Source organism: Ascidiella aspersa, chromosome 3, assembly GCF_963924565.1.
Source record: "Ascidiella aspersa chromosome 3, kaAscAspe10.2, whole genome shotgun sequence".
NCBI lineage: Eukaryota > Metazoa > Chordata > Ascidiacea > Phlebobranchia > Ascidiidae > Ascidiella > Ascidiella aspersa.
This window is the reverse complement of record NC_139449.1, coordinates 22,697,149-22,710,867: the sequence shown is the minus strand read 5'-3', so window position 1 is coordinate 22,710,867 and position 13,719 is coordinate 22,697,149. Positions and strand designations below refer to the sequence as shown.

The following is a 13,719-nucleotide window of genomic DNA, read 5'->3' as shown; positions in this document are numbered from 1 at the left end:
TTGCACGCCACATAGCGGCAATATCAAACGTTGTTAACATCAATCGATGTATTTCTTAGGCTACGATTAACAAAAAAACGATGTGTTTCTTTGCAAAATAGTTGCTATATATTTTATTTTTGGTCCACATATTTTAATTTTTTTAATCAATTCACTTTTTAAGGATTAATTTAAATTTAAACAGGCCTACAATTTTTCCACTTGCGTCACACCTACAAAATATTTTCGATCGACAATAGACATCAGCAGAACAATCCTACCCAGCGAAGAGAAAAAGTAGCGATTTATGATGAAATGCACCGAAGTCGCGGAAAAAAATCGTATAACATTCTTTTATCTTCTGATTTTGCGGTTTTGCAAACTTCCAAAATTTCTGAAGCCGTTCTAAAAATTATACCATCTTGCAATAGCTATTTAGAACACACAGGATTTTTAATAGTATTCGAAAAGGCGTTTTGTAATTGGCTTAATTTATTATTCGAAACAGCTACCAAGACTAATTGTACAGTCACAAAATGCCAATAATATATTTACAATGATATTTTATGGGTTTCGAGGATATGGCTATTATCCATTTCCACTCTGGTAAAAAAATGTGAAAACAATTGTTGTATGTTTATACTCCTGGAAGTTCCCCGTAGTTGAGTCAGTTAAAAAAACTATTTTGATATTTGATTTTTGTCGATAGAAGGTAATTAAACATAGGTTTTAAAATTTTTTAATATTATGGAAAGTTCATGAAATATACACCTGTTTTATAGCAAAATATATGTATTGATAAGAGATAATTTTTTTCCCGTTAATTCAACTGCTTATTAAAAAGTACCCCCACCTGCAGAGACTTAACGGCATGCACACCTGACATGATCACGCGGCACGCCGGTTGCGAAGCACTGGCCTAGAATAACAGCCTATAAAGTCTGTCTACTACTAATTGCCAGGACGTGATTATTACTTTTTCGTTAACCTGTAAGCGACATTGCTCTTATTTAGTGGCAATTAAGACCTACTGATGCACCCAATAGTCTTTTTTTGCTTAATATCCCTGTTTGAGTTTGTTGTTGTTAGGGTACCGTATAATTCCATTGTAACCTGTACTATAATATCAAAGCTGCAGTTTAACTAGTTTAAAGTCCTCTTAATTAGGCCACTAAATTATTATGTGCGTTTCTATTTCCTTGCATAACTTGCGAATGTAATTAGAGCGTGTCTGTAATTGGTTCGGTGGTTGATAGAAATTCAAAATAGTATAAAACTAGTTGTAAAATAAATAATAGATGATTTCGATGTAGATAGTGTTGCTTCATACGCCTTATTTCGAGTTTTCATAGTAGTCTAGTTAGAATGTTCGTTATACAGACATCGGTACACTAATAAGCCCTTTGGCAATAAAAATAATTCGTTAATACTAAGAAACAAGGACATATTTAAATGACTTTTATTAAGATAATGACGCTATTCCGAGATAAACAAATTACACATGCGTTTTATGAGTCGATGGAATTATCATTAACAGAATTGTACATTTAAGTTTTTCGACAAAATGTTTTGTGCTTAAGATACGACAACTATTCAAAAATTATCCAACTTGACTATAAAGTGACAAGCGCTGCCTGTAATACGGATGGTTGCAAGTGATGCAAAACCTTTCTTCACATGCCATACTGTAAGCTTTTTTGCAAGCTGACATGTAGTCGACGTCGTTGCACAACTCTTTGTAATTAGGTGCGGTCCTGCGAAGAGCCTGTATGGCACTTAAGCATCCGGCAGACTGGGCATAGTATGAATCATAGCGACAAGCCGTCCTATACGCTGCCAAGTAGGCAGTCGTGTACAGATAAGAGCAGCGAACTGTTTGCCTCATAATCACTGAAACGAAAGACACGAATGAACGTATTTTTTCCCAGCTTACCTTAACGTCAAGACAATCAAAGCGGCATGAAGATAGTTAACGCGTTTTTTATTGATCTGTGCACATTTAGAGTGAGACCTGCTTTATTTACAGAAAACGCACGTTTTCAGTTATTCTGAAAAAATCGTGACTTGCATAGCAAAACGAATATTGGTTCACGTTTTGCAACAAAAGTTAACTATCGCTTTTTTATCCGAGCAAACAATTTTTAGGACCGGTTGAACGTTGATATTTTCTTGCCCAGATGTTAAAAAGCTCAGTGAGATATATGTTACAGTCAACCTCATACTTTGTCCCAGTGCTTTCAACCCGTGGCATGGTACGCACTTGTGCGGATGAAAAAAATTGTAATGCAGATGAAAAACGTTGTGCGGATGAAAGTGATGCATATTATTATTTTTTATTATATGTAATACAGTAATCAAAAAAGCTGGTGCGCCCACTTATGCGTTACAGGTACAGTAATATAGTCTCGTATAGTGGCTCATTGCAGCTTACGCTATTTATTTTATATCAGTCAAGGCTTAGCCACACGGTTTTAATACACAAACCTTTCATTGTTATTTCACAAATAAATCTAAAGGTTTCAAACTTACTGTGCTTGTTTCGTGCGAATGAAAATTCTCCGAAATAAAGAAATGCGGATAAAAATTTTAAAGGTTCAAAAGCACTGCTTTATCCAATATACTATGGCGAAAATACTATAAGCAAATTTTCTATAGGTAAAGTACAGCTGAGTTATTTTGTCGCTTCAAACTGTAGCTGTGCGCCAAACTTATATTTGTATTTTCGCGTTCATCTCGCCCACTTCCCAAATTAAAAAAATCTCGTTTGCGGTAAGAGGTATGCAGTAGGTTATAACCTAAAGTTTTTCGAAAATTGTTACTTACGCCTTGGTGTTACGTGCTTCGGTTTGTTTAAAACGGTCGATGACACTGAAGCAGCGGTTGTAGTACTAGCAGCAGTAGTAGTAGTTGGAAGCTGTACTTCAGGTGGTAGAGTTGGTACTGCTGGTGGGGCGACATATAAATTCAATACTACGATGTTTGACGGTTTACCGATATTACCAGCTTCGTCTGTTGCGCGAACAGCGAATCCTATTCTGCAGCAAAAAACAGAACCATTGAAAGCAAATACTTTTTGACATAGAACGACTTGTAGCGGGGGCATCAACCTTTTTAAAAGCTGAATTTTATCAATTTTACGACACGAAACTGGTTAAAAAACAAATAACCACGTGCCCCAAGCGGTTAACGGACCTCAGTTTAGGAATCCCTGACACTTTAAGTGGTTAATAAATTAAGGCATTTTTACCAAGGAACCAATTTTATTCAAAATAAAAACAACTATAGTCCTTTAGTAAACTAAAAACAATTATCGTCTGCGGTGAAGTTCGCCTTCACAACCCCTGGACACACCGGGACCCTCGCCCTTCCGACTGAGCTACAAAGACTTAGTGGGAGCTGGCCAAACAAACGACCGTGGCATCGTTGCGTGCTGCATCCTGTTCGTGCATACCACCTCATTTGAAAAGGATGAACAGTCCGTTTTCAGCAACTGGACATTCAAATACACATTGTATATATTCTGTGATAAAGCCCTTCTGGACAAAGGCTCAATCACAGAATCTAGATTAGACAATGTGTATATAAATGTTTCAGAGTAGACTATACAATACGTGTTTGATTTTTTTTTATTAATATCGACTTGTTGCAAATGTGCAACATGCACTCCAATGAATGTTATGTATTTCTAAATGACTGTAACGCGTTTTAATTACGCTCTGACTATACCGCCAAGTCTGTACAGTAAAAAACAACAACAACGACAAACAACCTATTTTAAGAAGCTTATACGCTCACCTGATAACCTCTTGATTTCCCGGAAGGTCTGGCGTAACAATCTGTAGTACCTCGGCCTCTCCGGCCTCTTTAGGGTTGCTAAGAGAACCGTTAGTCACTTCTAGGTCAGTTACGGCATCTCCCGACGTAAAGTTAGTTGCTAAGGGAACTTGGTTGCCCACCGAATATCGCACTTCGTAGGACATCACTACAAGATAAAAAGTTTTTAGCCTAAGCCCAAAATTTAATAAAGGGGTTGCTAGATACTTGCATTATATTTGACTAAAACAAAGTTAAGTTTTGTTGTGCACTGATGGCGATGTTGCACACGAACACAAGTTCACAGACACGCGAAGGAAACTAAAACTTGCATTATTTATAGTGGTAAATTAAGAAAATAGGGTGTTAGTATTTTAATTTTAACAACAAATTTGTTATTTCTTTTAATCGCAAAAACTGACCTGTGCCCGAATCATAGTCATCTCCTGGCGCCGAAAATAATAAGGTTACTCCTGACATGGGGTCGCTTAAATTTTTCTGTTGAACTTCCAAGTCGGAAACCTGACTGGGGGGCGTTTCATCAACGTCTTCATTCACGATTAACCTAAGTGGCGGAACAATCATAATTTAAGACCCTTATGATACACACACGTCGGTCGTTTGAAATAGTTCTCACCCGTCGAACGAAAATCCTTCACTTGTAACAATTCTAGTAAAATCTCCAATCGATGATAAGTCAACGGTATCTTTTTCTTCTTTCGGTGGCAGTGGACGGTTTCGCTCGCCATTTTTATTTAAGGTTACGCTTCCTGCCAAACGTCATACAATATTTTATTCGGTTAGTTAGAAAGTAGTTATAGCCGTGATGCGAGCCTGCTAGAAGATTAACTTGACCTAAATTGGCAGAAAGATAGGTTACGGTTGATTCTTCCTCGAGTATAGTCACAATTTACCATACGGGTTTAGTTGTTAGTGTGGGATTTAAGTTTTGGATTTCAATTTCTTTTAAAAATAAATAAAAAATAGAAAATTGGCATTTTTTAAATGGAAATGTATGTTTATTATGAAGTATTTATCAACCAAATCACAACTAGACTGCTATGAATTACCGTTTCTATAAATGTAACCAGGGTTAAAGGTAGCATGTGAATCCACTGACTTTTGACTTATGCCAATATTTCCTCCTTGACCTTTCACCGACACCTGTGTGTTCATATGTAAGAACATTCAATTAAATTTGTACAGCACAACTTAAAGCAGCAACCATTAGAGACATACCCTTAAGCTGTATCTGCCTCGAACAGTGTAACCCTGGAAACATCTTGAATAAATTCGGTCATTTTTTTTGGAGTCAGGAGCTAGGATATTCGAAAAAATAGAAGTCCTTTAATCGCTATTTTAGGCGCTACGTTCAGCGAGCATAATAATCAATAGTCTAGTTTATTCGAAACTAAGATTACACGAATCAATAAATCTTGTGTGTCAATTACATTCATGTTGTCTAATAAATAAAAGAAATTTTCAATCAATGAAACTGTAGGAAAACGGCTCACTTGCTCCCTTGTCAAACAACTCAACATAATCCTTCGACCGATCTGGCTTCTCGATTTGAGCGACGACCTTTGCCCCAGTTAAAGGTACTCCTCCAACGGTAATCTAAAACGATGCGACTAATAAGTGCTAAAGTCGAATTCATGTTTTGTCATTTCATGATTTCGTGGTTGTTGTAAATTTTGTTTTGTGCTGGGTAAAAAGTATACTTAGCATAAACATATATTTAGTTGTCACCTGTGTATACAGTACTAACAAAACCGTTGTGTGACAGACAAAAGCCAAAAAAAATTGAAAGCGCTATACGACTATATATACATATAACTCAATATAGGACTCCAGCCATAAGACCGAGATAAGAACAACACCTACGTCGGAATAAAACACAATTCAGAATAATGCAAAAATAGGACTAGTACATAATGGTATAAGTACCGTCTAGATCGGAATGAGTCCTAAATAAAGGTCAGAATAAGGCCTAAGCAACACTTAACTAACCCCAAACCACACCCCATAAGTACATCACTAACTCCCAAATAATTTCAACACTAACCCATTTTCTAACCCCTACCAATTCTCACCAATAACCCCAAACAGGACCGAAAATCCGGTGCAAGGTCAGAGTAGGGCGCCCAAACGTAGTCACCAAAACTGCCGATACCAGATCAATGGCCCCCGATTGTCACATACCCTCTTCCCACAGGTTTGGGAGTTATTTTGGCCATTTAGTCATTCTTCCGATGAATTCAGACCTTATTCCGATGAATTTAGGACTTATTTCGATGAATTTAGGACGTATTCCGATAAATTTATGAATTATTGCGATGAATTTGGGTCATATTCCGATGAATTTAGCACTAATTCCGACATAATTATTCTGACGATTTTAATCTTATGATGAACTGGATATTACTGCGTATTTGGCTGTATATGTCGTTGGATTTAATACTACGTTTTTATAGATTTTTCTGCTGTAGCTTTTTATGTCTCATTGTGTGATCCCTCAATATACCATGGCCCACACGACTGTGCATTCCGCCCTTTTGACGTCTCTTTTTGACATGCCGCTTTTCACCACAATCGGGGGCGCAGACGAGTTCTTGAGTTTCGAGGACACGGTAATGGAAACCGTTTGTTCAGTTGCTACTGATACCTCGTACCTCCAAACACCTGGCTGAAAATGCAAATGAAAATCGAAAAGCTAACATTTCTATCATTTTTCGATTTGCAAAATAGCATAACTGTAAAAATAATCAAGTAAATAAAGTGTATTTTAGTTTGGGTAGTATTTTGCCTTATTGCTCTATCAACAGGGAAAGGTATTTTAGTCAAATAAGGAATACATCGAAACAAGTTTCGAAAAAATTACCAAGGCAGTTTCCGGAATACGGAAGATTACGGTTTTGTCTTGAACGTTGACGGAAGCAAGTGGATGTCCTGTACACGTTTTTCCAGCAATCTGCGGATTTGTGGCGAATACACAGCGACTCGGGGCGGTGATGAGGATGTCTGAAGATATTTGGATTTAATTTCTTAAACATTTGAAACGGATTACAAGAAATTAAACTTTACCAAGAGGAACGTCGCCAGACGACCACGTGAAGGAGAATATTGTTTCGTTCCCGATGGTTGCATCAATGATGACGTCACCCACCACACTTTTGTCGGGATTCACGGTGGTCGAATTGCTAGAGATCTTGCAAAGGCCGGAAGAATAAAAAAATATATAACATGATCTGTTGTCGTTTTTTTGCAACAATATCTTAAAATCTGTAGAAAATAAATAATGCTCGTAAAATTAATCTGCCAAGAAAGTAAATTCGCGAAAAATATGGCGCAGATATTGCAGGCGTATCGAATTTATACTTTTTACGACAATTAACCCGCAGTAGGGGCTCTTTCTTCACGTTGTCGAAATAATCGCAATTAAACGCCGAGTTTTTCGATTTTTTTATTGTCCTAGATTACCGATGACAACTGGTAGTTTCGGGTATAGGTACTTTTTCAAAACTATAGGGTTGTATAAATATCGAAACGACACCAAACTTATATCGGCATTTTTAGGTTTGCGCTCCGTCTCCTTTGAAATATTTATTGTTTAGGAAGATTGTAAGTTAGCAACTATAAAAGTAACTGAAATTTGAAATGCTAAAGCAAAGTTTGGGTAATACCGCACCCTATAAAAATTTGCTGTCAAACTTGCTTAGTTACGAAAGTCTGTAAAGTTTGCCCAAAATATCGGGTACCGGCTTAGAAACAAAATACCTAGTTTTCACAATCAACTAATTACGGACATTCATAATAATTAAACGCATAGTTGTACCACGGAGGTTTCCTGAGTCGCATCGCCATCATTGGCATGCGCGAGTCGATGAAACGCGCCTATCATCGGCGTCAGGTCGTTGACATTGCCGAAAAACCATCGACCACCGCTCATCTTGACAAGGATTTGCAAATCAGCGTTGTCATTGGTGGTGAAAAAGATGGTGTTCATTTTGCATTTCTTCGGGAACAAGTTAGGCAACACTTTAAGGACATAATTTGCAACATTTTAAGGACATAATTAAGTTCAAACAACATGGGATTGACAGCTTTCCCGACGAGCATTAATTACTATATATAATTTACATATAGGGTGATTTGCATTTTTGGATAAATGTTGGCAGAGTCTTCCAGAAAACTCAAAACCCTAAAATAAAACACGTTTTCTGGAAAATCACAAATGAGTTTGCTCAGGGATTATCGTTTTTCTTTAAAGTACATGGTCACAAAACGAAATGAAGGTTTTACAAAGAGTAGTTTGGTAGTTTACAAGTTTCTTGGATGTTTCAAAGCGATATTTTTCGATTTTGAAACTGACTCGATATGTTATTACAGCGAAAAATTGCACACAACAAAGCTTAGGGTTATCACATTTTTTAAGCAAACTCAGGGTTTTCTACCTTTTTTAGAACTCTTTCAGCTACACTTTTAACTTTCGGCTCCGTTATTTCCTCTCCGTCGGTGAACACTATGATTTCTCCACAGGAGTCGGGCGAGGAATTTTCCATAACCTAAATATATAGAAAATAAAACAGTGGCCTTGTCATCCAACATGATCGTAAATAGTATTTAATTGTTTTTAGGATTTTTTTTTTCACATTTAATTGTTAATTTTTTTGCATGTACATTTTATAATCATTTTGTCACGACTATACAGTCGACTCATTTCCCAACGGATCCATCTTGACATTTTCTCTTACGAAACGGCAGTTTTAAAGTACAAGTACAACCCGGGCAGCTCGTATTTGTGAAAGGACCGAGTTACCTTCAGGGCTGAGATTATGCCGCAGCCAATGCAGGTTGCGCCGCCGGCCCACTTCGGCAGCTTAGCGATTAGCGCTTCCCGATCGTCGTTCGTTTCTACCCTGGTCAGTTCAGAGCGGACGCTCGCCATGTGGGAGAACTGTACGATACCGACGTGATCCCCTGCGGCAATAAATTGGCGCAAAAAGGTGCCCACCACCTGACGCATCTGAACCATCCAGTCCTGCCCAAAAGAGGTTCAACTATATAAAACACCGAAAGGCTGGTTGCCGATTAGTAAGGTGAGGCTTGATGCCGAATTTCAGTTTATTTTTTTCAGCAAATTATCTTCAAAAACATTTGTATCGGTACTATCAAAATCATTATCTTCAAAAACCAAACTATTTGTTGTCTTTCGTATACAGATCATTAACAAGTTAACGCCCATTGCAGTTATTTTGCTTCGCGTGGTTGGTTAGTTCGAATTCAATAGTCAGCCCCTGCTTTTAACTATATTAAACAAGGTAATACTATATAAGTGTTAATTGCTACCGAAGGATATTTTTCCCGAAATGTGTGTGGTAATGATTTCATTTTACGTTGTTAGCACCAAGTTTTAATAATTATTGTACACTGGTGAAAAAAACACAAAAAAACGCATAGATATTTTTTTTTCTGATTTTGTTTTTTATTAGCACGCAATTATATCTAATAATAATAAAAGAGAAAGTTTGTGAGATTCAATTATATAGCAAATAAACACGCATATATGTTTACGGCTCAAAGCAAAATATTTTGTTATGGTTTAAAATTGCAACTGTAATATTACATTTTAAAGTCATTTCAATATAAGTCTGCTCTACATATGCCTTGCTTTTCAGGTAAAGTTGATATACGACCCTTTTAACTTCACAAAAGAAAAAAAAAGTTTGTGAAATCTAACGTGAACGACCTTTTATCATCATAGTTTTCCACTAAAATAACCAATTAACCATGAAGTTTGTCACAATTTTAATCTAAACTAAATAATATTAAAAAGTTTGTTAAAATTTCTTTTTTCTTAGGAAGCAATTTACCGTATATTACGTGTGGGACATGTTAAGGGACCAAAAAACGTCACATGTTGAGGGACCAGAAAATTAAAAAACTACAGCTCGTGCTACTGACCCCTCCCATGCTAGCGGAAACATCCAGGACCAGGACAAATCGACGGAAATCGAAAGGCTTCACGACCCGAAACACAGGCGCCAGGACGTTGATGTTCGGGTTAGGGGGGTTCTTGTCGTTGGCAAAGTCCTCCGAGTCGAGGATCACTTCCCAAGTGCTGCGCTGACTGCACAGTCGGTTCTGGTCGTTCGGAGCCTCGGTGTTATGCACGTTCAGCGGGTCGCTGCCGTTGTTGTGGCAGAAGAAGTTCACCTGATAACAGTTGCTGTCGACTTTCTTACAGTGCACAAAATGAAGGCGCGTAATGGATTTCGGTTTGCGGGTGTTTTGTCACATTTTAGTGGAACAAGTTGTTTTGAAACATAAAGCTGCTGCGTATCAAATCATATTTTAGGTTTTTCGTCGCGTTCTTCTTCCTTTTAACGCTCAAGACTACCGAAAGATATTTAAAATTCTATAGGATTCCATTTTTTTGCTCTACACTTTTTGTGTGTACAATAAAAGTGCCAAAAATGAAAAGGTATTTTCAACCAAGCTGCATAGTTAATGTGCTTTTTCAACATCGTTTATTTTAAACTTACAGTTAGCCTCAGCACCAATACGAGCAAGGGTGCTGCGAACTAATAGAATTCATTCGGCCCGCGGCCTCTTCGGACAAACTAGACACGAGTCCATTTCAAATACTTTTGGACTATTTTAACTACGTAAGTGCGTAAAATTTTTCGAATGATCTTTGTACCTCGGGTTCGTTTACGTTTTGAGGCTGCCTTTTCAACTAAGTTAGCGCTTCTTCACCGTTGCGCCGTTGGAGACTGCCAAGTGCGTCGCTAATGGAAAACGTATTTTAAAATGTTTGGAATATATTTTTACTTGTTTGTTATTTTTGGCAAAGTAATAACAATTTGCACGAAATTTAAAAAAACTGCCAGTTAGCAAAAAAATAATGCGCACGTTTCGCTCGCCATGTGGACACAAAAAGGTTAACAAACACTGAACTACATTAACTATTAAGGTTATCGCGTTTCCCCAAAGTAGTTTTATTACACTTTTCATTACTAGTATCGATGGCGACGTGTGAACGCGAATTTTAAACCAACAAAACGCACGTTTTAAAGTGCAAAAAAATACCCGAGGCCCCCCTGACTAAAAGTTGTTCTAACATTTTAGTAACACAGTTCTTAGTTAGCATTTTGTGCGGCCCGCAGAGACCTTTCTGAGTTTGGTTTGGCCCGCGACTACAAAAAGGTTGCCGACCCTCGGTTTAGAACCACTGTTGTAGAGTATTTATAATTTAATCTATAACGTACAACTAAATATATACAACGCCTTTGTCCTTCTGTACCGAATATATAGTATGACATCTATATTTTATAAATGTGTTTAGTCGTGCTAAATAGCATTCTAATATTTTGCCTATCCTTTTTAAACAACATATACCCACATATTCCAAATTATGGTGGGACATCAGGGAAGTAGTCAGTCCTGGCGTTTCGTCGTAGTAAGGTATAAACTGGCATTTGGTGGCATTCATTGGAAGTCCAGTTTCGCTGTTATACTCACATTCCTTAACAGATCCATCGGAATAATCAACTTGTAAATTCTCGCCTTCTAGTGCTAACGGACATCTACATAGAAAGGACGTAAATGGGTCCACATTTATGGACATTTTTTCTAATGGCTTAATAAACGTCATACAAATTACTAAAGAAAACACGAATTTGCATTAAAAAATTCATCATAAACAATTAATTTGAATCGGACCACCTAACCTTTAAACATTATTTTTTCAAGAAAATACAAACTAAAGGAGTCATTATGCGATGTTACCGAGTTGCTTCCACTTTTCCTCCGCTACCCAAATAGAACATATCATTTGGAATTCGAGAAACTTCATCGAAAACTCCCCATCGCAAATGAGCCCACTCGTGGACGATCGTTTTGCCTAAGAACAAATTGGCCGTGAACACACGCACATTAGGTTGTATTAAACATCATGCAAAGTTAATGTACAACAGGGCCTGAGAGGTTTATCTCAAAACTATATATATGTGTCCAGTTTGGACTAATTTTAAAACCAATTGTAAAATCTCTACCTTTAGGTCCAAAATCTTCGACGAACGCTTCATTGACGATGTACTCCGGCGTGAGAAAGATGTGAGTGCCTGGGTCACCACATTGCCCGGTCTGTACTGTGTAAGGCTCGTTGCGATGAACGGGATCTGGCAACGTCACCAAAACATCCGCCTGGTAAACAATGGACCGCTTTAAGAAAATAATAATTGCAAACCAGGTATAGGCCTACCATATAGTAGCTTCACGAGAGATATTTCACCAGGATACTAATATTCCAATTAAAATGGGCAGTGGGCTATAGCAATTTAACAGAAGAAATTAACATACAGCAGGCTTAACCCCCCACTTTTCCAAAATTAATAGTAAAAACTAAGTTTTAAAAGTATTACCCCATGGTGCTTTTATGTTTACTGAGTTGCTTTAAACAACATTTCATGTTACCGAATTAAAAAATATATATTTTGAATTACTTACATTATTTTGTATTATCAGGCGCAAAGAACCATTGGTCTACTAGTGGTATGACTTAGTGGGCTTGTACAACGGTTTGTGTAAGTAAAATAAATGCAAACGCGGCAAAAGCAAACGTGATATAAAGCACGAATGAGGTACTAGCTTTTCAAATCGAAAGTTCGTCACTGAGCAATTGGCTTTGGCAGGAAAATATTGCGTGGAATGCCTACTATTTAACCTGGTTATAGGTTTCCTGAACCGCTCTCTCAGATGTCGTCAAACTTTTTGGCACCAAAAAGGTGAATTGAGCAAAGTGTGCCCGTTTTTGGTGGCCTTAAACAATGCCACCAGGATACTATTATTCCAATTAAAATGAGCAGTGGGCTATAGCAATTTAACAGAAGAAATGAACATACAGCAGGCTTAACCCCCCATTTTTCCCGAATTAATAGTAAAAAATGAGTTTTAAAAGTATTACCCCATGGTGCTTTTATGTTTACTGAGTTGCTTTACACAACATTCCATGTTACCGAATTAAAAAAAATATTTTGAATTACTTGCATTATTTTCTATTATCAGGCGCAAAGAACCAATGGTCTACTAGTGGTATGACTTAGTGGGCTTGTACAGCGGTTTGTGTAAATAAAATAAATACAAACGCGGCAAAAGCAAACGTGATATAAAGCACGAATGAGGTACTAGCTTTTCAAATCGAAAGTTCGTCACTGAGCAATTGGCTTTGGCAGGAAACTATTGCGTCGAAAGCCTACTGTTGAACCTGATCATAGGTTTCCTGAACCGCTCTCTCAGATGTCGTAAGATTCCAACTTTTTGGCACCAAAAAGTTGATTTGAGCAAAGTGTGCCCGTTTTTGGTGGCCTTAAACAATACCGACGAAGCTTCTGTCCATAGAGCCTGAGTGTAAAACAGATTAGGCTATAGTTAACAGTCCACTTATTTTTAACATTATTTCAAAACAGCAAGTTATAATAGAAACTGTTTAAAAGGGGACCCAATAAATATTACTTTTTTAAATATATTTACAACCTAAAGAAACCGACTGAAATGCTACAGAGTTCACCTTAGTTTACAGTAACTTTAAATTCCGTAAGCTTAACAAATGTCTACAGAAGTGTTATAGCTTACGGTACACTGATTTATTTTACCTTTGAAAAGCTTGTCTTTATTAACACTTACTTGGTCAAAACTGCTTTACTGCTTTAAAAAATAAATGCTTTTCGCAATTTGTCGCTTACCCTTAGTTCATTAAGCAAAGTAAAGTTTTCGGGAATTGCAGGATTAATGGCTATTACAATACCACGGTAGGCGTTGTCTTCAAGAATAACAGAATCAGCTGATGCTTCCGCGACTCTTTTCCAAGTAAATAGAAAACAAAACAGTAAAGTCAGATAAACTAAACGTTTGTTGTCCAACATG

The 13,719-nt window shown here is 37.3% G+C and overlaps 1 protein-coding gene across 2 annotated transcripts; it reads right to left on the bottom strand.

The window, feature by feature from the left end:
* Window positions 1-1,459: 1,459 nt before the first annotated feature.
* Window positions 1,460-13,719, bottom strand: LOC146160905 (calcium-activated chloride channel regulator 1-like). Of its 2 annotated transcripts, XM_083384048.1 has the most exons (20): window positions 13,539-13,719; window positions 13,061-13,197; window positions 11,850-12,000; window positions 11,584-11,698; window positions 11,198-11,381; window positions 9,757-10,008; window positions 8,612-8,833; window positions 8,247-8,357; window positions 7,628-7,807; window positions 6,877-7,000; window positions 6,674-6,813; window positions 6,317-6,478; window positions 5,307-5,409; window positions 5,032-5,111; window positions 4,863-4,956; window positions 4,430-4,562; window positions 4,215-4,357; window positions 3,775-3,961; window positions 2,803-3,014; window positions 1,460-1,869 (listed from the first exon to the last, which is right to left on the bottom strand). In XM_083384048.1, exons 4-20 carry the CDS (start codon window positions 11,622-11,624, stop codon window positions 1,580-1,582), a joined length of 2,658 nt encoding a protein of 885 aa, XP_083240174.1. In that variant the 5' UTR covers window positions 11,625-11,698; window positions 11,850-12,000; window positions 13,061-13,197; window positions 13,539-13,719; the 3' UTR covers window positions 1,460-1,579. The 2 variants fall into 2 exon arrangements, with proteins under 2 accessions (XP_083240174.1, XP_083240175.1); XM_083384049.1 differs by lacking the exon at window positions 7,628-7,807.